General features: G+C 43.1%; 1 protein-coding gene and 1 pseudogene across 2 annotated transcripts; one reads left to right on the top strand and one right to left on the bottom strand.

Annotated features, from left to right (window-relative positions):
• The first annotated feature begins 549 nt into the window (after positions 1 to 549).
• Positions 550 to 13,912, top strand: LOC311109412 (phosphoenolpyruvate carboxykinase, cytosolic [GTP]-like). Its single transcript, XM_084152279.1, has 10 exons — positions 550 to 1,277; positions 6,823 to 7,035; positions 7,414 to 7,598; positions 8,046 to 8,252; positions 8,474 to 8,661; positions 8,989 to 9,151; positions 9,491 to 9,706; positions 11,823 to 11,960; positions 12,228 to 12,323; positions 12,733 to 13,912. Exons 1-10 carry the CDS (start codon positions 1,246 to 1,248, stop codon positions 13,200 to 13,202), a joined length of 1,908 nt encoding a protein of 635 aa, XP_084008405.1. The 5' UTR covers positions 550 to 1,245; the 3' UTR covers positions 13,203 to 13,912.
• A 1,989-nt stretch (positions 13,913 to 15,901) lies between these two features.
• On the bottom strand, positions 15,902 to 20,440 carry LOC311109223 (sialic acid-binding Ig-like lectin 7; annotated as a pseudogene). Its single transcript has 7 exons — positions 20,434 to 20,440; positions 19,227 to 19,599; positions 18,720 to 19,025; positions 18,319 to 18,585; positions 17,254 to 17,347; positions 17,084 to 17,141; positions 15,902 to 16,705 (listed from the first exon to the last, which is right to left on the bottom strand). The product of its transcript is annotated as a sialic acid-binding Ig-like lectin 7 (transcript).
• Between the last annotated feature and the right edge of the window lie 1,479 nt (positions 20,441 to 21,919).

Genomic DNA, 21,919 nt, shown 5'->3' with positions numbered 1-21,919 from the left:
CTTTTTGTCCCATCCACTAATACAGCTCAGGCCTCCTACACATTGAATGAAGATACAATGAAAAATAGAAAGAACATAGTGGTATCACAGATAGCAAATATCTTAAGATTAATCCCAGATACCTACAGCCCAGTAGACTTCATACTGCTCATATTTGCCCCTATCAAAATCAAACTACAGATGCACAGAAGTCATGATAGGTTATGGTATCTACTCATAACGCAGGTGTCAATCATGATGACATAACCTAGGTAATTTCTTAGGCCTATTTGTCCTACAGGTATGCCTATGACAGAGTGTGTAATAATTTAGGTAGACCTACTAGTTTATGTAATAACACTTTTGGTGGATAACCTGCATCGCACCAGCTGGCTCAAGATCATTTCAGGAGCCAGTATTGTCATTTTGAGATATCCTTCCGCTGTACTATTTTTTCAATGACTTTGCATTTATTCAGCTGACTCGGCATGTCCCTTTCGAGCACACACCAAAAGCGAGCAACTATTTTCCTCAACATTGATTCTCCATAGGCTGTACGTGCCTTACATCCACCACCAGTCACCACGACTGAAGTATATACGGTCACCACGGCGACTGTTGTGTCTTGGCGGATACAGGAACTTCAGAACTTGCATCAGCCGGTAGAGGCGGTTTGGTTGCATTTGTCGAGGGCTGTGAAGGAGGCAGGGATAGGATAGTTGTATGAAATGATCTTCTTTGTTTTTTCGTTTTATTGAAAGCGAGTAATTTTAACATAACACGAGACACCTCGCGGACCTTTTTTTCCCCCCAGATCGTCCTGTTTTATAACCTTTGCTGAACGGATGTAACGAAGATCTAGCTACATCAATAGCCTACTGCTGGATTACTTGACGAAAGAAATATACATTTGCGTGTATCTCTATATATATATATATATATATCTATGCAATCGGTAGGCTATTCGTTTGCATTGAAGTTATCAACCTAAGCATCATCGTCAATAGGCTTCGGTTTGGAGAGCGATGCGCAGAACCTAGGATCAATCAATGTGCATGCCTCCGATAAGTTGTTACACGTGTTGCAAAGTGCAAAGTTCTCTCAGTAGCCTATACTGGGCTACCTCAACATTGCGGTTCTTCTTCATAGGCCAATCAGATATGAGTTGTGATTGGCGCTAAAGGGCACACCACTCTCTTATTCTCTCTCTATATTTTTTTTTTTTAGACTTTTATATTTCATTAACCCATTTTAGTATTTTACAAGATGTCGTGTCTTTTGCTTGGACTTATCAGAAGGTGAGTATCTAACGTTTTGCAATTTGAAACTCAACTCATACTTAACAAAACTATAAACGCAACAATTTCAACGATTTTACTGAGTACCAGTTTATATATGAGGAAATCAGTCAATACATTCATTAGGCCCTAATCTATGGATTTCTAATAATTGGGAATACATATATGCATCTGTTGGTCACAGATACCTTTTAAAAAATGGGCCTCAGGATCTCTTCACGGTATTTCTGGTGGACATTCCTGCAGTCAGCATGCCAATTGCACACTCCCTAAAAACTTGAGACATCTGTGGCATTGTGTTGTGTGACAAAACTGCACATTTTAGAGTGGCCTTTTATGGTCCCCAGCACAAGGTGCACATGTGTAATGATCATGCTGTTTAATCAACTTCTTTATGCCACACCTGTCAGGTGGATGGATTATCTTGGCAAAGGAAAAATGCTCACTAAAAGGGATGTAAACAAATTTGTGCACAAAATTTGAGAGAAATATGCTTTTTGTGTGTATGGGAAATTTCTGGGATATTTTATTTCAGCTCATGAAACATGGGACCAACGCTTTACATGTTGCGTTTTATATTTTTGTTCAGTGGATTTCCTTATTGACCAACCATCATGGCACAGTATAGTGTAGCCTACTCTCAGCAACATTATGTTCTGTCAATTTTAGCAACTGCACTAGGCAACTCATGCAATGGTAGCCTAATGATTGTATTAAATGAGTTGTCATGAATTAGTAATATCACTATCGTGGATAGGATACTTTTACCAGTTGTTATTGCTATCTCACCCAAGAGACTGTGTGTCTGTTGGCAGCAAACCTTATGATAGGGTATATGTTTATGACTGTAAACTCGGGGAATAAACACACCCTGGAATATCAAGAGATGCATTGTAACCAAATATCATTGATACATAAACGACAGATTAAATGTCCACAAACTAAGGATTAAATGTCCCCATTGTAGAATGGAATGTCCTATTGAAGAATTTGCAAAGCACTGAAATTAGCCGTTCATCATCTACAACTTGATTGTCAGTTGTGAAATTGTCACAGACATACAGCACAAACAGACAGCTCTGGTTGCACAAATCTGAACAACCATATTTCAAAAGCTGTTTGCCTCTGAGATAGAAAATGACGGAAATAATTTCAAGATCCTATTACAACAAGTGATAGATAGCACTGCCCGAAGAGACGTGCTCAGATGTCCCTGATTTGAATCTCTTGCGTTCCCCTTCACAACTCTTTCTCTAGGCTTTGGTGACGTAGCACAGAGACTTAAAAAGTCAATGTGAGTAGTCTTGAGTGCATCTTGTCTTTCTTTTCAGAGTGAACTGCATGACACTGTCTTGACAGTCTTAGACACTGGAGAGGATATATGTCCGCGTGTCTATGCGTGTGTGTATTGATACAGAATCACAGTGCATTATGTTTAAAGGTTGTCCTGCGAGTGCACTGTCAGGATTCGTGTAGCTGCGTAATTGACATAGGAGTTTTAATGACTTACTTCTGCATGTATATGCATGATGAATTAATGTATATGTAGTGTGCATGCGCTACATGCATTTCTGCTCAGTTCCTGAAAATTCCCTATGGACCAAGCTAATTAACATTCAATTTTGGGGGAGTGTGGATGTGACTGTGTGTGGCGCGTGGTGATTGGTCGACATTTTTTTTTCCTGATGTAAATGAGACTATGCAAAATAGGCCACAGGGGTTGAGAAATGATACATTGTCATGGTTATAATAATAATAATAATAATAATAATAATATGCCATTTAGCAGACGCTTTTATCCAAAGCGACTTACAGTCATGCGTGCATATATTTTTTGTGTATGGGTGGTCCCGGGGATCGAACCCACTACCCTGGCGTTACAAGCGCGATGCTCTACCAATTGAGCTACAGTGTTATCGTTGTTTCTCATGTTTTTATCTCTCCCTGACTAAGTCAGGATAATAGGAGAATAGCCTATTCCTTGTTTTAAATTCAGTTTTACAGAAATGTCTTTGGGCACCTCACAATGTGAAAGCAGGGTGACCTCGTAATTAAATATAGCTTATGTTTGGTGAGCTACATTGCAAAATTACAGGCAGATTTGTACTTAAGTTTAACTGGGCTGCTATGGTACTTGTAGTGGGAGCTGGGATTTTGCCATACCCTTAAATGGAAACATGTAGAGCTTATACAATGCATATGAGCACATGTTATATGTTGAGCACATTCTCTCTCTCTCTCTCTCTCTCTTAGATATATATATATATATAATATTGTGCAGCACTTGTATAGTTTAGATGTATGCATGACAGGACAAAAGTTCCAGCAGTATGCTCAATAGATTATCAGTGAAGTCTGCTTGAAGGGACCTGAGCATGGCATTCTACACAGAGGAAAAGGTGGAAAGCCCAACCTTTCTCCTCTCCTGGTTCATTTTCTGTCTGCTTGCTCTCTCCCAGTCTGAAGTTTCTCCACACACGTCTGGTCGACTGCATGCAGAAATGTCACTTAAAATAGATTTCATAAACTGGAGAAGATTTTAAGATGACTTCTCATCACATAAATGGTTAAACAGTGTTTAAATAATACTTGTTCCCTGTGATGTTGGGCAAGAATTGTTCTTGGAAAAATGCCATCTTCCCATCAACAACATTTTTATCTTCTGTTTGCACCTAGGGCACTGGGTGACCTTTAACCCTTCCTTTAGAAATGGTTGTTATTGTGTAAACGTGAAGTTTAATGACACCAACGATGCAGCCAATTGGAACGGACTGTGTGCCAGCACTTTTACCAGGACCCAACTTTCACCTAGTAGAAAAATGTGATTTGAATTTCAAGCCAAATATTCAATTGACCTAGCCACGAGTTGGAATGTGAGTTCAATTATAATGCAGCACCTAGAGGCAAAGAGATAGCCCAAACCAGTTCCAGAGGTTCCTAGACATGTCAATACAATTAGTTTAAAAAGTTCAATTGAAGAGTGCATCTGAGAACTCATACAATCATCCACAGCCTTTTTTTAGTTTTTTGTAAAACCATGGACCATCGTGCCTGATTTTTCTAGTCAGTTCGCTCACACATGTTGTAACTGATTGTGTTCTGCCCTTGTTTATGAACACTGTGGTGTTAACAAACAAAAGAAAGCCCCCCCTATGTGCCCCTGCCATTATAAAGAGCTCTGAGCTGAAGTCTCAGGTTACAGTGCCCTGGCCACAGTTTGCATTAGATCGGCCACTTCCTGCCACTTACTGACTTACGTACTGACTTCGCCTGAGGGAGAGCAGCATAACCAAACCGCTTGGGAAGATGTCTGCTCTGTCAATGGCCTTTCCTCATGAAAGTCATTTGAGTTTTTGAAGGTATGGGATACAGTGGGGGAAAAAAGTATTTAGTCAGCCACCAATTGTGCAAGTTCTCCCACTTAAAAAGATGAGAGAGGCCTGTAATTTTCATCATAGGTACAAGTCAACTATGACAGACAAATTGAGAAAAAAAAATCCAGAAAATCACATTGTAGGATTTTTTATGAATTTATTTGCAAATTATGGTGGAAAATAAGTATTTGGTCACCTAGAAACAAGCAAGATTTCTGGCTCTCACAGACCTGTAACTTCTTCTTTAAGAGGCTCCTATGTCCTCCACTCGTTACCTGTATTAATGGCACCTGTTTGAACTTGTTATCAGTATAAAAGACACCTGTCCACAACCTCAAACAGTCACACTCCAAACTCCACTATGGCCAAGACCAAAGAGCTGTCAAAGGACACCAGAAACCAAATTGTAGACCTGCACCAGGCTGGGAAGACTGAATCTGCAATAGGTAAGCAGCTTGGTTTGAAGAAATCAACTGTGGGAGCAATTATTAGGAAATGGAAGACATACAAGACCACTGATAATCTCCCTCGATCTGGGGCTCCACGCAAGATCTCACCCCGTGGGGTCAAAATGATCACAAGAACGGTGAGCAAAAATCCCAGAACCACACGGGGGACCTAGTGAATGACCTGCAGAGAGCTGGGACCAAAGTAACAAAGCCTACCATCAGTAACACACTACGCCGCCAGGGACTCAAATCCTGCAGTGCAAGACGTGTCCCCCTGCTTAAGCCAGTACATGTCCAGGCCCGTCTGAAGTTTGCTAGAGTGCATTTGGATGATCCAGAAGAGGATTGGGAGAATGTCATACGGTCAGATGAAACCAAAATATAACTTTTTGGTAAAAACTCAACTCGTCGTGTTTGGAGGACAAAGAATGCTGAGTTGCATCCAAAGAACACCATACCTACTGTGAAGCATGGGGGTGGAAACATCATGCTTTGGGGCTGTTTTTCTGCAAAGGGACCAGGACGACTGATCCGTGTAAAGGAAAGAATGAATGGGGCCATGTATCGTGAGATTTTGAGTGAAAACCTCCTTCCATCAGCAAGGGCATTGAAGATTAAACGTGGCTGGGTCTTTCAGCATGACAATGATCCCAAACACACCGCCCGGGCAACGAAGGAGTGGCTTCGTAAGAAGCATTTCAAGGTCCTGGAGTGGCCTAGCCAGTCTCCAGATCTCAACCCCATAGAAAATCTTTGGAGGGAGTTGAAAGTCCGTGTTGCCCAGCGACAGCCCCAAAACATCACTGCTCTAGAGGAGATCTGCATGGAGGAATGGGCCAAAATACCAGCAACAGTGTGTGAAAACCTTGTGAAGACTTACAGAAAACGTTTGACCTGTGTCATTGCCAACAAAGGGTATATAACAAAGTATTGACAAAACTTTTGTTATTGACCAAATACTTATTTTCCACCATAATTTGCAAATAAATTCATTAAAAATCCTACAATGTGATTTTCTGGATTTTTTTTTCTCATTTTGTCTGTCATAGTTGACGTGTACCTATGATGAAAATTACAGGCGTCTCTCATCTTTTTAAGTGGGAGAACTTGCACAATTGGTGGCTGACCAAATACTTTTTTCCCCCACTGTATGTCTCACAGACGATTTTAAGTAATGGTGAACATGTGTGGATATTATTTGTTTCTAACCCATGCACCTGATAATGAAAGGCTCTTCTAGAATATGTTCAGAAGTAACACATTCACAGTGCTTGCCTTTGTTTAGGGAAACCCCAAAAAGTGTGTGATCTGAGAAGTGACACTACATTAGTATATTACCCCTATGTATTATTGATGTGTGGATTGCTCACTAGCACTAATAGTAGGATTATAGTGACACATTTTCCTGTAATCCGCTCTCAATAGAATTGCATCCCTGAAACCATACTGAAGAGGTTGATTATGCATCTTGCTACCCAGTATTTCAATGTTGTTTGTATTGTTGCCTATTTTGACACCAGATTTAAATTTGGTATCCATTTGGGGCATGTTTTTTTTGATAACTGCAAGTTGCTAAATGATCATAGTATGGCTTCTTTTACAGCTGATATCAGCCAGCAACCTAGTATCATGTATATTATGGTACGGTATGTTTGAATACAGTTCCCCTTCCTGTCGGCCTCCGTAACACACCCACTGTTACCTCCCTGTGTCTTGGTACAGACGGGGTGGAGTCGGGGCGTCCGTGGGGGTCCGCTCCCTAGCCTCGATCCCCTCCCTGCCCCCAGCGGTGGCTGACTTTGTGAAGGGGGCGGTGGATGAGTGCAAGCCTGCCAATGTGCATGTGGTGACGGGGAGCGCAGAGGAGTCGGCTCACATCCTAGCTGGCTTGGAGAAAGACGGCATGGTGAAGAGGCTACCCAAGTATGAGAACTGGTGAGTGTTGCTGTGATCCCCTACATACTCTAACACCGCTCAACAGCAGGGGAACTGGTAGGAATCTGGCTCTGTATGTCACGAAGCAGGTTAAGTAAGCTAACGAGCTAAGGTAATGTAGAGCAGAATAGAATACATTAACTTCGATTTTCTGGTTAGTAAAGAATGCTTACGTTCAATATACATTATTGAGAGTACTAAGTCTGTCAAACTAAGTAATCTGGCTGACTCAGTTAGATTAATCTACAACAATATCTGTCTTTTGAGTCACTTTTTCCACTGTGGCCCTGGAGCTCATCAAAAGCCTATTATTCTCACTCTACCATAAAGAATGATAAGAGAATGAATAGTCTGTTTATGGCCTTTATCTCTGTGCAGCTGGCTGGCACGTACAGACCCCAAGGACGTGGCTCGGGTGGAGAGTAAGACTGTTATCGTCACCAAGAACCAGAGGGACACCATCCCTGTCCCTAATGGGGGGGCTAAGAGCCAGCTGGGCAGCTGGATGAGCGAGGGTGACTTCCAGAAGGCCAGACAGGACCGCTTCCCAGGCTGCATGGCAGGTACTGGACTGTACACAACATTCCTCTACTCCTGGCCTCTCTGGAGGTTTACCCCATCAGCGGTCTACAGTATATGAATTGTCTGTAATGGAGTGTCAGTCTTCAGTCAAATTGGGTTCATCCCTTTTTTTAAATGGCTATTTTTGCCTACCAGAAAACCGGGCCTAAACCTCCAAAATAACTAGCTATGTTGACAGTGGCAAGTGTCATAATCGACTATCAATGTTGAATCCAGTGTTATAGTGTCAAACTACTGAAGTCTAATTTTAACTAATTAGACCGTGAAAGGGCCAGAAGTCATTAAAAGATCAAATGGTCGAGTTCAGGATTAAAATGTAGGGTTAAATAATTATCTGAAAAGGGTCACATTTTATTGAGACACCAATTATTTTAATCAGCTAACTGAGACTTGTCTCTAATGGAAAATGATGTCTCATTCTTCCTCAGGTCGAACAATGTATGTGATCCCCTTTAGCATGGGCCCGGTGGGCTCTCCACTATCTAAGTTTGGTGTGCAGGTGACAGACTCGCCCTACGTGGTGGCGAGCATGGGCATCATGACGCGCATGGGTACCCCAGTCATGGACAAGCTGGCGCAGGGAGCAGAGTTTGTGCGCTGCCAGCACTCCCTCGGGCGACCCTTCCCACTGAAAGGTACCACTTCACAGAGGCCCTCTCTCTATCTACTGTTATGTATCACATCCCCTACATAACCATACACATCCAGCTTTATGCCATACATGACATTCAACCACCATGTTGCCTCACTTCATTTCATCTCTCTCCACTTACTCTCCTCTAATTCCATCCCCTGCTTCCATATTCATCCCTCCATCCCCATCTTCCTCCCATGGTCCCCACCTCCCCCACCCCAGCTCCCCTGGTCAACTCTTGGCCGTGTAACCCAGAGAAGGTGCTGATCTCCCACCTGCCAGACACCAGGCAGATCCTGTCGTTCGGCAGTGGCTACGGAGGCAACTCCCTGCTGGGGAAGAAGTGCTTCGCCCTGAGGATCGCCTCGCGCATCGCCAAGGACGAGGGCTGGCTGGCCGAACACATGCTGGTGAGAAAAGGGACCCGATAGGGGTGCACTGACATAACTGTATTCCCTTTTTAGGAGCAGTTCGTACAAAAATACTGTATCTTAGGCAGGAAGAGTAGACAGGATGCCCGTAGGACAAAAGGAATATCAGGAGATGGGTTGCCAGATTCAGGGTTGCCAGATTCAGATCCTAGAATTTGCGACACAGTCAGTGCCTCATACGGTAGCAGTGAGTAGTTAGTTAGTCCCTTGTGATGTTCCTACATTATGGGAGAAACTACTCAGTCAATGCAACACCCACCCTCTCTTTCTCCTTCGCTGTCTTTTCTGTCACTCCTCCCCAACCAGATCCTGGGCATCACCAATCCTCAGGGAGTGAAACGCTACGTGGCGGCAGCGTTTCCCAGTGCCTGTGGGAAAACTAACCTGGCCATGATGAAGCCTGCGCTGCCTGGCTGGACTGTGGAGTGTGTAGGAGACGACATCGCCTGGATGAAGTTCGACAGTCAGGGTGAGGGATACACACTCAACACACACTGGGACTTGAAGCTTTTGGGGAGTCAAGACTGACTAGTAAAGACTCAAACAGTAACATACTGGTAAAGACTCAAACAGTAACATACTGGTAAAGGCTCAAACAGTAACATACTGGTAAAGACTCAAACAGTAACATAATAGAGCTTTGAATTTACTGTCAGGCTATTCATTTCATGGTCAGACATTTTGTACCACCCATTAAAACTATAACCAGCAACTCCCTCCTGTTTTAGAGGTCATTGTGCTTCCTTCAGGAAACAAATCCATACATGCATCTCTGTCACTCACATTGTCCTTGTCACTTTGTTCTCAGGTAAACTCAGGGCCATCAACCCAGAGAATGGCTTTTTCGGCGTGGCTCCCGGCACGTCCCTGAAGACCAACCCTCATGCCATGGCGACCATCGCCAAAAACACTGTGTTCACCAACGTGGGCGAGACCAGCGACGGAGGGGTATGGTGGGAGGGACTGGACCCTCCTGCCGCAGGGGTCTCCCTGACTGACTGGCACGGCAAATCCTGGAAAGCAGGTAGCGTTGTCTCACTGTAGTGCAGGTTTCCAACCTGTGCTTGGTCCTGTGCTTGGTCCTGTGCTTGGTCCTGTGCTTGGTCCTGTGCTTGGTCCTGTGCTTGGTCCTGTGCTTGGTCCTGTGGTTGGTCCTGTGGTTGGTCCTGTGCTTGGTCCTGTGCTTGGTCCTGTGGTTGGTCCTGTGGTTGGTCCTGTGGTTGGTCCTGTGCTTGGTCCTGTGGTTGGTCCTGTGCTTGGTCCTGTGCTTGGTCCTGTGCTTGGTCCTGTGCTTGGTCCTGTGCTTGGTCCTGTGGTTGGTCCGCGGGGGTACTGCAGGTGGTCTAGGATATATATTTTATTTTTTATACAAATAAAATATTGATCTTTATTTGTAAATAACAGTTGGGAGTATTAATGGTATTATAAGCAATTTTACATTACTTTTCACAATGCAAATTGATAATAATAATAATAATAATAAGCCCTTTTAAGCAGGAATCTTTCATTTAAACAATGTTTTAGTAAAAAGCTCAGTGATGAACCTGGAGAAATGTAACCGCTCTGAAATTCAAAGCGAGAGCTATGTATGCAAGGACTGACCATCAATTATATCAAAATGATAGTTTTAACCATGTGTTGAGGCTATACAGTGTTTGTGTACATTTACTTTGTTTCCAAACATTGGACAAGGTTATACTGTATTTTGGGTTCTGATACTCCCACTCGGTATTAGATAGAATGTCGCGGCCCTGCCCCGCCTGTGAGGAAAACAACCTGTGGTTACCTAGGTTACCCCATTGGCTCGCAGCAAATACTTGACCTTTTTCAAATGTAGTTTTCTTGATATCTGCTTGTTTTTAGTCAATTACAAAATGTATGTCTAAAGATGACTTTTCAACAGTGCCTGCTCCCGAGCATTCTCTCTACTTAGAAAAATGTAATATTGACTGTAGGGCTTCCCTCATGCCCCATTTCATCAAGGTGCTAGCAGCCTTGTGAGTGAGCGCTAGCTAGCTACCAACCAAATGGAACATTAAGCTAGCCAAGCCCAACAACACAAACAAACGGACTATACAGCTAGTGAGTGGAGTTACAAATAGACTAAAACAAGCTAAATGTCTTACCTGTGATGAAAAATACAGGAATGGAAGACCCAGAGTTACCTCTGCTGCAGAGGATAAGTTCATTAGAGTTACCAGCCTCAGAAATTGCAGCCCAAATAAATGCTTCACAGAGTTCAAGTAACAGACACATCTCAACATCAACTGTTCAGAGGAGGCTGCGTGAATCAGGCCTTCGTGGTCGAATTGCTGCAAAGAAACCACTACTAAAGGACACCAATAAGAAGAAGAGACCTACTTGGGCCAAGAAACACGAGCAATGGACATTAGACCGGTGGAAATCTGTCCTTTTTGGTCTGATGAGTCCAAATTTGAGATTTTTGGTTCCAACTGCTGTGTCTTTGTGAGACGCAGAGTAGGTGAACGGATGATCTCCACATGTATGGTTCCCACCGTGAAGCATGGAGGAGGAGGTGTGATGATGTGGGGGTGCTTTGCTGGTGACACTGTCTGTGATTTATTTAGAATTCAGGGCACACTTAACCAGCATGGCAGCACAGCATTCTGCAGCGATACGCCATCCCATCTGGTTTGGGCTTAGTGGGACAAAAACAATTTTCAACGGAACAATGACCCAACACACCTCCAAGCTGTGTAACGGCTATTTTACCAAGAAGGAAAGTGATGGAGTGCTGCATCAGATGACCTGGCCGCCACAATCCCCCGACCTCAACCCAATCGAGATGGTTTGGGATGAGTTGGACCGCAGAGTGAAGGAAAAGCAGCCAATAGGAGCTCAGCATATTTTGATTTGTTTAACACTTTTTTTGGTTGCTACATGATTCCATTTGTGTTATTTCATAGTTTTGATGTCTTCACTATTATTCTAAAAATGTAGAAAATAGTAAAAATAAAGAAAAACCGTTGAATGAGTAGGTGTGTCCAAACTTTTGACTGGTACTGTATATGATTACCATCAAATCAAAATGTTATAGAAATGTTAATGTCCAAATACTATTTAAGTCTAAAAGTAATAATATGTTCTAATCAAATTCACCCTCTTTCTCTTCCTCACAGGAGACTCTGGCCCATGTGCTCATCCCAACTCCAGGTTCTGTACTCCCGCGGTCCAGTGCCCCATCATTGACCCCCAGTGGGAGAGTGACGAGGGTGTGCCCATCGATGCAATCATCTTTGGGGGCAGGAGGCCAGAGGGTGAGTGCCCTCTACTGATCCAATTACTAAGATACTGGTTTAGTAACTAATCTAAGATTAACACTATATTTTCATTTTAGTCATGTAGCAGGCTAGCATCTAGTGTTGTAGGTAGTGTTATAAATTATACAGTTTGGTTAATGTAACTAGAACAATACAAATGATTCCCTATGACTGATTTGAAAATGTTCTGAAATTCTTGTCCAATGTGTCACTTTGGGACACTGTTACACTGTTGCCCTGACCTCTGACCTCTATGTTTCCCAGGAGTCCCTCTTGTGTACGAGTCGTTTAATTGGCGTCACGGTGTGTTTGTGGGAGCCTCTATGAGGTCTGAGGCCACAGCAGCTGCTGAGTACAAAGGTACAGTACCTCATAAACCACATTAAAGAGCTTGTCATATAATTAAATTAGTTATAACATATTTACATTTTAGTCATTTAGCAGACGCTCTTATCCAGAGCGACTTACAGTTAGTGAGTGCATACATTTTTCATACTGCCCCCCCCCCCCCCCCCCCCCCCCCCCCCCCCCCCCCCCGTGGGAAACGAACCCACAACCCTGGCGTTGCAAGCGCCATGCTCTACCAACTGAGCTACAGGAGGGCCTAATTAAAGTGGATATGAGCTGTCTATAGAGTAGAATAGAACAGTAAAAACATCTCGAAGGTTAATATCACCTGATATGATGGCATACTGTTTTCCCTCATTCCTCTCCAGTGATAATGAATAAAACGATGACCTTTTGAATAAAATGTATTTTTTCTCTCCAGGCAAGGTCATAATGCACGACCCCTTCGCCATGCGCCCCTTCTTCGGCTACAACTTCGGGGACTACCTGGCCCACTGGCTGAGCATGGAGACCCGCAAGGGCCCCACCCACCTGCCCAAGATCTTCCATGTCAACTGGTTCCGCAAGGACCCCACGTCGGGCTCCTTCCTCTGGCCGGGCTTTGGCGACAACGCCCGCGTTCTGGAGTGGATCTTCAAGCGCTGCAGCCGCGAGAGGGAGGATGAGGCGGCCAGGAAGAGCATGGTGGGCTGGGTGCCACAGGAGGGAGCCATCAACCTGCAGGGACTGGGCAGCAAGGTGGACATGGGTGCCCTCTTTGACCTGCCCAAGCCCTTCTGGGAGAAGGAGACCCAGGAGCTGAGGGCATACTTTACCCAGCAGGTGGGAGCTGACCTCCCCCAACAGGTGGAGGGAGAGCTGAAGGCTCTGGAGGACAGGGTCAGGAATTGAGAGGTGGAGGGACCAGATGATTCAGAGAGAGAAGAGAGAAAGTATGGACTATTGGACACTACACTATGCTGATGCTGCAATATGGTGGGGATGGGGATATGGTGGGACTGACAGAAAAGGGTCTAACAAGCTAATTTCAGTTTGGTGGAAACTGCTTTTCCTATATGTGGGTACATGTAAACCAACGTTTCTAAATTGTAAGAAAATACAATGATATGATGTGACTGCATCACTGACGAATGCAGTTCGGCCGCCACTCACTGTCAGTGGCTATATGAGTAGATATTAGGTGATAGAGCAGAATCAGTGTTTAGCAGTACCTTACTGACATCGTGCAATGAAGTATAAAGGCATTGGATGTTTACAAGTTATAGCCCAAAGACTCATCTAATCATGACAAGCTTTAATATCCATATTAATTTCAACATTTTTGCAGAATGTTACCTCAATATCCTTTTATTTGCTCACTAGTCCCTGGTATTACTGAATGACCATTGGCTTGGACCATGTGGAGGAAATACATCTGGTTGGCTCAGGGGGAAAGATTAATTAGCATTTTTTCTCACTTTTGTATTAATAAAAATGATTATAATCTAATGTTTACACACAAGATATGTAAACTGTTGGACCGATAAAACAGAGATTTAATGGAAATTGAACGTAAAGGTTTTTATTACAGTGCAATTAATAAACATCAAATTCAGCCTCAATTGTGTCTCTTGATCAACACTCAACATAAAAACGGACATAACTCCCCAAAATATGTACATTTAAAATATATATGTAATGGAATATTTAAGATGAATAAAGTTCACATTCAGGTTAGAGTGATTAACATAATGTTTGCAATATTGATATAGTTTCCCTTTCTGTAACACATGATTTCCAGTATTCTGTTTCTAACACTCGGGATGATGGTCACTAGAATCAATGCTGCATGTTATGGATTAAACTCATAACTGTTGATAGTGATTGACTCCAGACTGGAGGTCCAAGGACCGAGGACACACTGATTATTATTGTATTCTGTTAAACACTGATTCAGTAGTAGCTGACAAAGCCACTGCCTTTTCTTTTGACTTCCTACAAGCCTCTCAGGCTGGTGTTGACAGAACATTTGTTGGTCTGATTAGTATATACAGTGCCTTGTAAAAGTATTCATCCCCCTTGGCGTTTTTCCTATTTTGTTGCATTACAACCTGTAATTTAAATGGGGTTTTATTTGGATTTCATGTAACGGACATACACAAAATAGTCCAAATTGGTGAAGTGAAATGAAAGAAATAACTTGTTTCTAAAAAATAAATAACGGAAAAGTGGTGCGTGCATATGTATTCAACCCCTTTGCTATGAAGACCCTAAATAAGATCTGGTGCAACCAATTACCTTCAGAAGTCATATAATTAGTTAGATTGCACACAGGTGGACTTTATTTAAGTGTCACATGATCTCAGTATATATACACCTGTTCTGAAAGGCCCCAGAGGCTGCAACACCACTAAGCAAGGGGCACCACCAAGCAAGCGGCACCATGAAGACCAAGGAGCTCTCCAAACAGGTCAGGGACAAAGTTGTGGAGAAGTACAGATCAGGGTTGGGTTATAAAAAAAATATCAGAAACTTTGAACATCCCACGAAGCACCATTAAATCCATTATAAGAAAATGGAAAGAATATGGCACCACAACAAACCTGCCAAGAGAGGGCTGCCCACCAAAACTCACGGACCAGGCAAGGAGGGCATTAATCAGAGAGGCAACAAAGAGACCAAAGATAACCCTGAAGGAGCAGCAAAGCTCCACAGCGGAGATTGGAGTATCTGTCCATAGGACCACTTTAAGCCGTACGCTCCACAGAGCTGGGCTTTACGGAAGAGTGGCCAGAAAAAAGCCATTGCTTAAAGAAAAAAATAAGCAAACACGTTTGGTGTTCGCCAAAAGCCATGTGGGAGACCCCCCAAACATATGGAAGAAGGTACTCTGGTCAGATGAGACTAAAATTGAGCTTTTTGGCCATCAAGGAAAACGCTTTGTCTGGCGCAAACCCAACACCTCTCATCACCCCGAGAACACCATCCCCACAGTGAAGTATGGTGGTGGCAGCATCATGCTGTGGGGATGTTTTTCATGGGCAGGGACTGGGAAACTGGTCAGAATTTAAGGAATGATGGATGGCGCTAAATACAGGGAAATTCTTGAGGGAAACCTGTTTCAGTCTTCCAGAGATTTGAGACTGGGACGGAGGTTCACCTTCCAGCAGGACAATGACCCTAAGCATACTGCTAAAGCAACACTTGAGTGGTTTAAGGGGAAACATTGAAATGTATTGGAATGGCATAGTCAAAGCCCAGACCTCAATCCAATTGAGAATCTGTGGTATGACTTAAAGATTGCTGTACACCAGCGGAACCCATCCAACTTGAAGGAGCTGGAGCAGTTTTGCCTTGATGAATGAGCAAAAATCCCAGTGGCTAGATGTGCCAAGCTTATAGAGACAAACCCCAAGAGACTTGCAGCTGTAATTGCTGCCAAAGGTGGCTCTACAAAGTATTGACTTTGGGGCGGGGGGAATAGTTACGCACACTCAAGTTTTCTGTTTTCTTGTCTTATTTTTTGTTTGTTTTTCAAGAAAAAATATTTTGCATCTTCAAAGTGGTAGGCATGTTGTGTAAATCAAATGATACAACCCCCAAAATTTAATTCCAGGTTGTAAGGCAACAAAATAGGAAAAATGCTAAGGGGGTTGAATACTTTATCAGTTAGACATTATCTCTGCTTCTATGCTGGAAGTTGTCTCCCTGTTGCAACTTGTATTAATCCAGATTGATTTATGATTGACTTTATCTGCGACTGCTCTTTTTTGTTCACCTGGTAATTCCTATTACAGATAATATTGTTATTCTGGTAACTGCACAAAAGATGCAGAGAAACAGTGACTAGTAGATGTTAACACCATTCTGCTGTCATGTTGACTTACTTCACCAACTTCCTGTCTTGTATCAGCCAAATAATTGTGTCATATATCCTCTGTCATCATTGACTTTATATGGCCTTAAACTACATTTTAACTATCAGGTGGCACGGCACTTTTAAACAGTTAAACAATTTTCATACCAGAAAATTCTACAAATATGCAGACAATTGAGGTTCACAAACTTATGAATACGAAATCAAAAATAACAAGAGAAAGCAAATTCACAAGACATACTGTATATATCCAAAACACTTAAAATGCACCTCTTTTATTCACTTGTGCATAAAGCCCATCTAGGTAGTTAAGGTGTGGTTCCTGGGGCCCTCTCCTGGTCACATTGACTTCAGCGTACTCACTCTCCTGCCCCTGGACCCTGTTCCTGTCCTGGGCTGCAGCTGGGGTCTCTTTGGGCCGTAGTTTGGAGAAGTCTATGTCACCATAGTGGATCTCTTCAGGCTGGTCTTCTGCAGGTTCCTCTGGTTTCTCTCCGGCTGTGGTCTGGTTAACACACACCGTCCCAACCGGGGAGTTCTGTGGAGAGAACACAGAGAGAGGAACAGGTGTAAAGTTCTAAGCTCAGTCATTTGTAAAACTCTAAAGTCAGCAGGTTACACAACACATACTGAGGGGATGTCAATGACAATGTCAATTAAACTGACAGAAGAAAATAATTACATTTTGACAACAAATGAGCTCCAATCTACAGAAAATACTGTCAAAGTCCAACAGCTATTCTGTTATCATTCAATGTTCTCACAAGACGTAGCATTACTATCAGTGTGGTCATCTCACCCTAAACATTCTCTAAAATGATGTTAACCTCATGGCTTTGGGTAGTTTCATCATTAATTCAGTAATTGCTTAGATACACTTTGTAGATGGTTTTTGAATGTTGAGCCTTATTCCCACCTGTCCCTGTGGATTGTCCGTCCTTTCAAGTCCATCGGGGAGCCTAGAGTTTCTCCTCCTGGAAGACATTTAGAAAGGTATTCTGAATGCACTGAGAGGGTTTTCATATGCAAAAGCACAAACACAACATAAATAAATAGTTTTGCATTGATGCCAGGAATAGTTTTTACCATCCAAAAAGACTGATCAGGCTGATAAGCAGAAAGACCCCCAGAGTTCCTGCTGCAATCCCAGAAAACATTGGGTTATCAGGCTCTTCTTGTCCTGAAAATACAGCACATATTATGGTCATTTCTCACAAAAAGATCTCTAAAGGACAGTACATGAACAAAAGTATGTGGACACCTGCTCGTCGAACATCTCATTCCAATATCATGGGCATTAATATGGAATATAGAATGTAATTGTATGCTGTAGCGTTAAGATTTCCCTTCACTGGAACTAAGGGTTCTAGCCAGAACCATGAAAATCAGCTCCAGACCATTATTCCTCCTCCACCAAACTTTACAGTTGGCACTATGCGTTGTGGAAGGTAGCGTTCTCCTGGCATCCGTCAAACCCAGATTCGTCCGTTGGACTGCCAGATGGTGAAGCGGGATTTATCACTCCAGAGATCCGGTTTCCTCCTCTCCAGAGTCCAATGGCGGTGAGCTTTACACCACTCCAGACGATTATTGGCATTGCGCATGGTGATCTTAGGCTTGTGTGCGGCTGATCGGCCATGGAAACCCATTTCATAAAGCTCCCGACAAACAGTTCTAGTGCTGACGTTGCTTCCAGAGGCAGTTTGGAACACGGTAGTGAATGTTGCAACTGAGGTCAGATGATATTTACGAACTATGTGCTTCAGCACTCGGCAGTCCCGTTCTCTGAGCTTGTGTGGCATACCACTTCGCGGCTGAGATGTTGTTGCTTCTAGAAGATTCCACTTCACAATAACAGCACTTACAATTGACCGGGTTAGCTCAAGCAGGGCAGAAATTTGACGAACTAACTTGTTGGAAAGGTGGAATCCTACGACAGTGCCACGTTGAAAGTCCCTGAGCTCTTGAGTAAGGCCATTCTACTGCCAATGTTTGTCTATGGAGATTGCGTGGCTGTGTGCTTGATTTTATACACCTGTCAGCAACGGGTGTGGCTGAAATAACCAAATCTACTAATTTGAAGGGGTGTCCACATACATTTGTATATACAGTGATTGTGTACTAAGATTGTACCCGACGTGCCCGTTTCACCTTTAATAGCCAGCTTCACTTCCTTTGACTTCCCACGGCCGTGACTATTTCTTGCTTCACAGTAGTACTGTCTTCCATCACCAACAGTCACATTGAGGGTGTAACTCTGTCCAGATGCTACCTGTCTTGTTTTACCACCACTGATCTGGAACCAGGTGAAGTTTGTCACAGGAGGGTTGGCTGTACTGCTGCAGGTCAGATTAACACAGCTGCCCACTAATACTGGACCAGCTGGACTGATGGAGGCTGAGGTGTCCTTAGGAGAGACTGAGGGAGAGGGGTTCATTTAGAATGTATCTGGATGTGGTATATTGAACAGTCTAATCAAAACCACTCTGACAATCATCAGTGAAAACATGATAGAATGATCTATTCTACAGGAAACTGGGACTAAATCTTACATGAAACGTTAAGCATCATGGTATGTTCAGCTGTCTTGTTGATTGTCCCTACTGGGTAGACTGCAGTACAAGTGATGTTCTTCTCATGATGAAGGTATGACGGAGTGAAGTTCACTATGGAGAGAACTGATTTGGTTTGGTCTGGATTCTCCTGCAGTTGGTTCTCAGATGTGAACTGTGTTGGGAGAGTCCATATCAGCTCAGGGGGGTGTTCGGGACAGGGAGCGACAGCAGAGCAGTTCAAACTGACAGGGGTCCCTTCCTTCATCTCACCTGAGACAGTAATGATGGGACTGGGAGGCAAATCTGTAATACATTGCAGATAAAGATATTTTACACTAATACCCTCCTACAATCTGTAAGTCGCTCTGGATAAGAGCGTCTGCTAAATGACCAATTATTATAATTATTTAATAGCTCAACTGTCCATTAGTTCAACTCTTATCTTTGATGCAAGGAATCTAAACTGGAAAAAAATAGTTGGTAAACAGTTAAATTGTCTCTTACCCCTGACATCTATATTAACAGACTTGTCTGGGTCTGTTGCACGGTATGGTTGACTTTCAATCCTGAAGAAGTATTTATCAGAGTAACTGGTGGTTACATTGAAGAAGACTGTGGTGCAGTTCTTCTGGGACATGTTTCCAGTTATCTTCCCTTGATATCTGTTGACCGTCTTACTACTGTTAAATATCACATTGGCCAGATTGACACCAAACTGTGAGGAGTTTTTAATCCACCCTCCAAAGGTAAGTATTGTGCTGTTAAATGTATAGTCCTTTTGGTCAGGAATATCAAATGCACATGGGAGTAGTCAGTACATCCAGTCTATCTGGCATTGTGGCGATCAAATCTCGTTGGCCAAAACAGGCCAAAACACCTGCAACATAAAGGACAACATCAGGGAGGTCATGTGATCTTTTCCGTACAGTCACTCTCTCCCAATATTCTGCCTCTAAAGCAAAACATATGAACTCATTTCAATGTACAGGTGATTCTTGATGTCGTGACTCCATGCCCTAAACTGGAGCATTCATCCAGCATTGAATCCAGACTATTAAACTATACTTATTAATGGGGAATATATTATCTATTATGCTGTGAGAGAAAGACCACGTATTTACCTGATTTGTTTAATATTAATAGTTAACAATTAATATGCTTAACAATAGCAGAGACATTTCTTAACTACCAATGTTGTGCTTTTCGTAAGGATGGTTCCCTCCAGCTCCCTGCAGCTGGTCTGGGCGTGTAGTCAAGGACATGGGATAGAGATAAACTTGAGGAACAGAGACCTGTATTGTTTCAATTTCTCGTTGCTTACACATAGCCACAAGAAGAAAACAAGGTGGCTCCTGATCTGCCAGGGAGGGGCGTGCATGTACGAAAAGCAGAGATTGTTTTGGACACTTTGCAGAACTTATGAAGAGCTACATTTCGCTGTTGACTCAATATTAACGTCTGCCTACAATTGCATAACTAAATATATTTTACATATACTCAGTGTCTGTGTCATTTTCTAAAGTTTAAAGTTTGTTTAAGAATAAGAGAATATCAGCACTGTGCAAAGAACCCTCTACATTATCAGGAGTCAACTGTACACTTTTCTACACATTGAGACAGATGGGAATATAGCTCATACCATGAAATATCATGACTTGTGCTTATTCCTCTGTCTGATTCATAACTAGTTGTTGCTGTGTGGAAGACTCACCTGACATAAAGAGGCCAATGAGAAAAAACATGTTCTCAGGACAAGCCATGTGAGAACTCACACACTACTGATCACCTGAAACAGGACAAACACACACTTACTGGTAGAGTAGCTTAACTCACACAACACATTGCATTGAACAATCCCCATATCAAATACACTATGTGTACAAAAGTATGTGGACACCCCAACAAATGAGTGGATTTGGCTATAAATTGAGCACACAACCATGCAATCTCCATAGACAAACATTGGCAGTAGAATGGCAATGCTGAAGAGCTCAGTGTCTTTCAACGTGGCACCGTCATAGGTCCAATTTCTGCCCTGCTAGAGCTGCCCCGGTCAACTGTAAGTGCTGTTATTGTGAAGTGGAAACGTCTAGGAGCAACAACGGCTGAGCCGCGAAGTTGTAGGCCACACAAGCTCACAGAACAGGACCGCCGAGTGCTGAAGTGGGTTGCTCGTAAAAATCGTCTGTCCTCGGTTGCAACACTCACTAACGAGTTCCAAACTGCCTCTGGAAGCAACGTCAGCACAAAAACTGTTCGTCGGGAACTTCATGAAATGAGTTTTCATGGCCGAGCAGCCGCCCACAAGCCTAAGATCACCATGCGGAATGCCAAGAATCGCCTGGAGTGGTCTGAAGCTCGTCGCCGTTGAACTCTGGAGCAGTGGAAACTCGTTCTCTGGAGTGATGAATCACGCTTCACCATCTGGCAGTCTGACGGACGAATCTGGGTTTGACGGATGCCAGGAGAACGCTACCTGACCAAATGCCTAATGCCAACTGTAAAGTTTGGTGGAGGAGTAATAAAGGTCTGGAGCTGTTTTTCATGGTTTGGGCTAGGTCCCTTAGTTCCAGTGAAGAGAAATCTTAAAGCTACAGCATACAATGACGACTCTGTGCTTCCAACTTTGTGGCAACAGTTTGGGAAAGGCCCTTTCCTTTTTCAGCATGACAATGCCCCCGTGCACAAAGCGAGGTCCATACAGAAATGGTTTGTTGAGATCGGTGTGGAAGAACTTGACTGACCTGCACAAAACCCTGACCTCAAACCCATTGAAGCCCTTTGGGATGAATTGGAACGCCGACTGCGAGCCAGGCCTAATTGCCCAACATCAATGCCCGACATCACTAATGATGTTGTTGCTGAATGGAAGCAAGTCCCCGCAACAATGTTCCAACATCTACTGGAAAGCCTTCCCAGAAGAGTGGAGGTTGTTATAACAGCAAAGGGGGGACCAACTCCATATTAATGCCCATGATTTTGGAATGAGTTGTTTGATGAGCAGGTGTCCACATACTTTTGGTCATGTTGTGTATGTCTTTCAGTTGTGAAGCTAAAACATGAACGGATAACAGTACTTTGAACATATTGAATCTCATTACTTGTAATTAATTTCCTAAATTTAATCTGAACATTAAAATGTAAAGATAAGATAGTGAAGAAGTCGACACTTGCCTTCCAATGATGTAAACGGTCCA

Source organism: Coregonus lavaretus, assembly GCF_964263955.1.
Source record: "Coregonus lavaretus genome assembly, chromosome: 34".
Taxonomy (NCBI): domain Eukaryota; kingdom Metazoa; phylum Chordata; class Actinopteri; order Salmoniformes; family Salmonidae; genus Coregonus; species Coregonus lavaretus.
This window is presented reverse-complemented; position numbering and strand designations above follow the sequence as displayed.

Coding starts and splice junctions, on each gene's coding strand:
- LOC311109412 (XM_084152279.1), top strand. CDS start 1,246: ATGTCGTGTCTTTTGCTTGGACTTATCAGAAG. Junction 8,662..8,988: donor GGCTGGCCGAACACATGCTG/GTGAGAAAAGGG, acceptor CTCCCCAACCAG/ATCCTGGGCATCACCAATCC. Junction 12,324..12,732: donor AGCAGCTGCTGAGTACAAAG/GTACAGTACCTC, acceptor TTTTCTCTCCAG/GCAAGGTCATAATGCACGAC.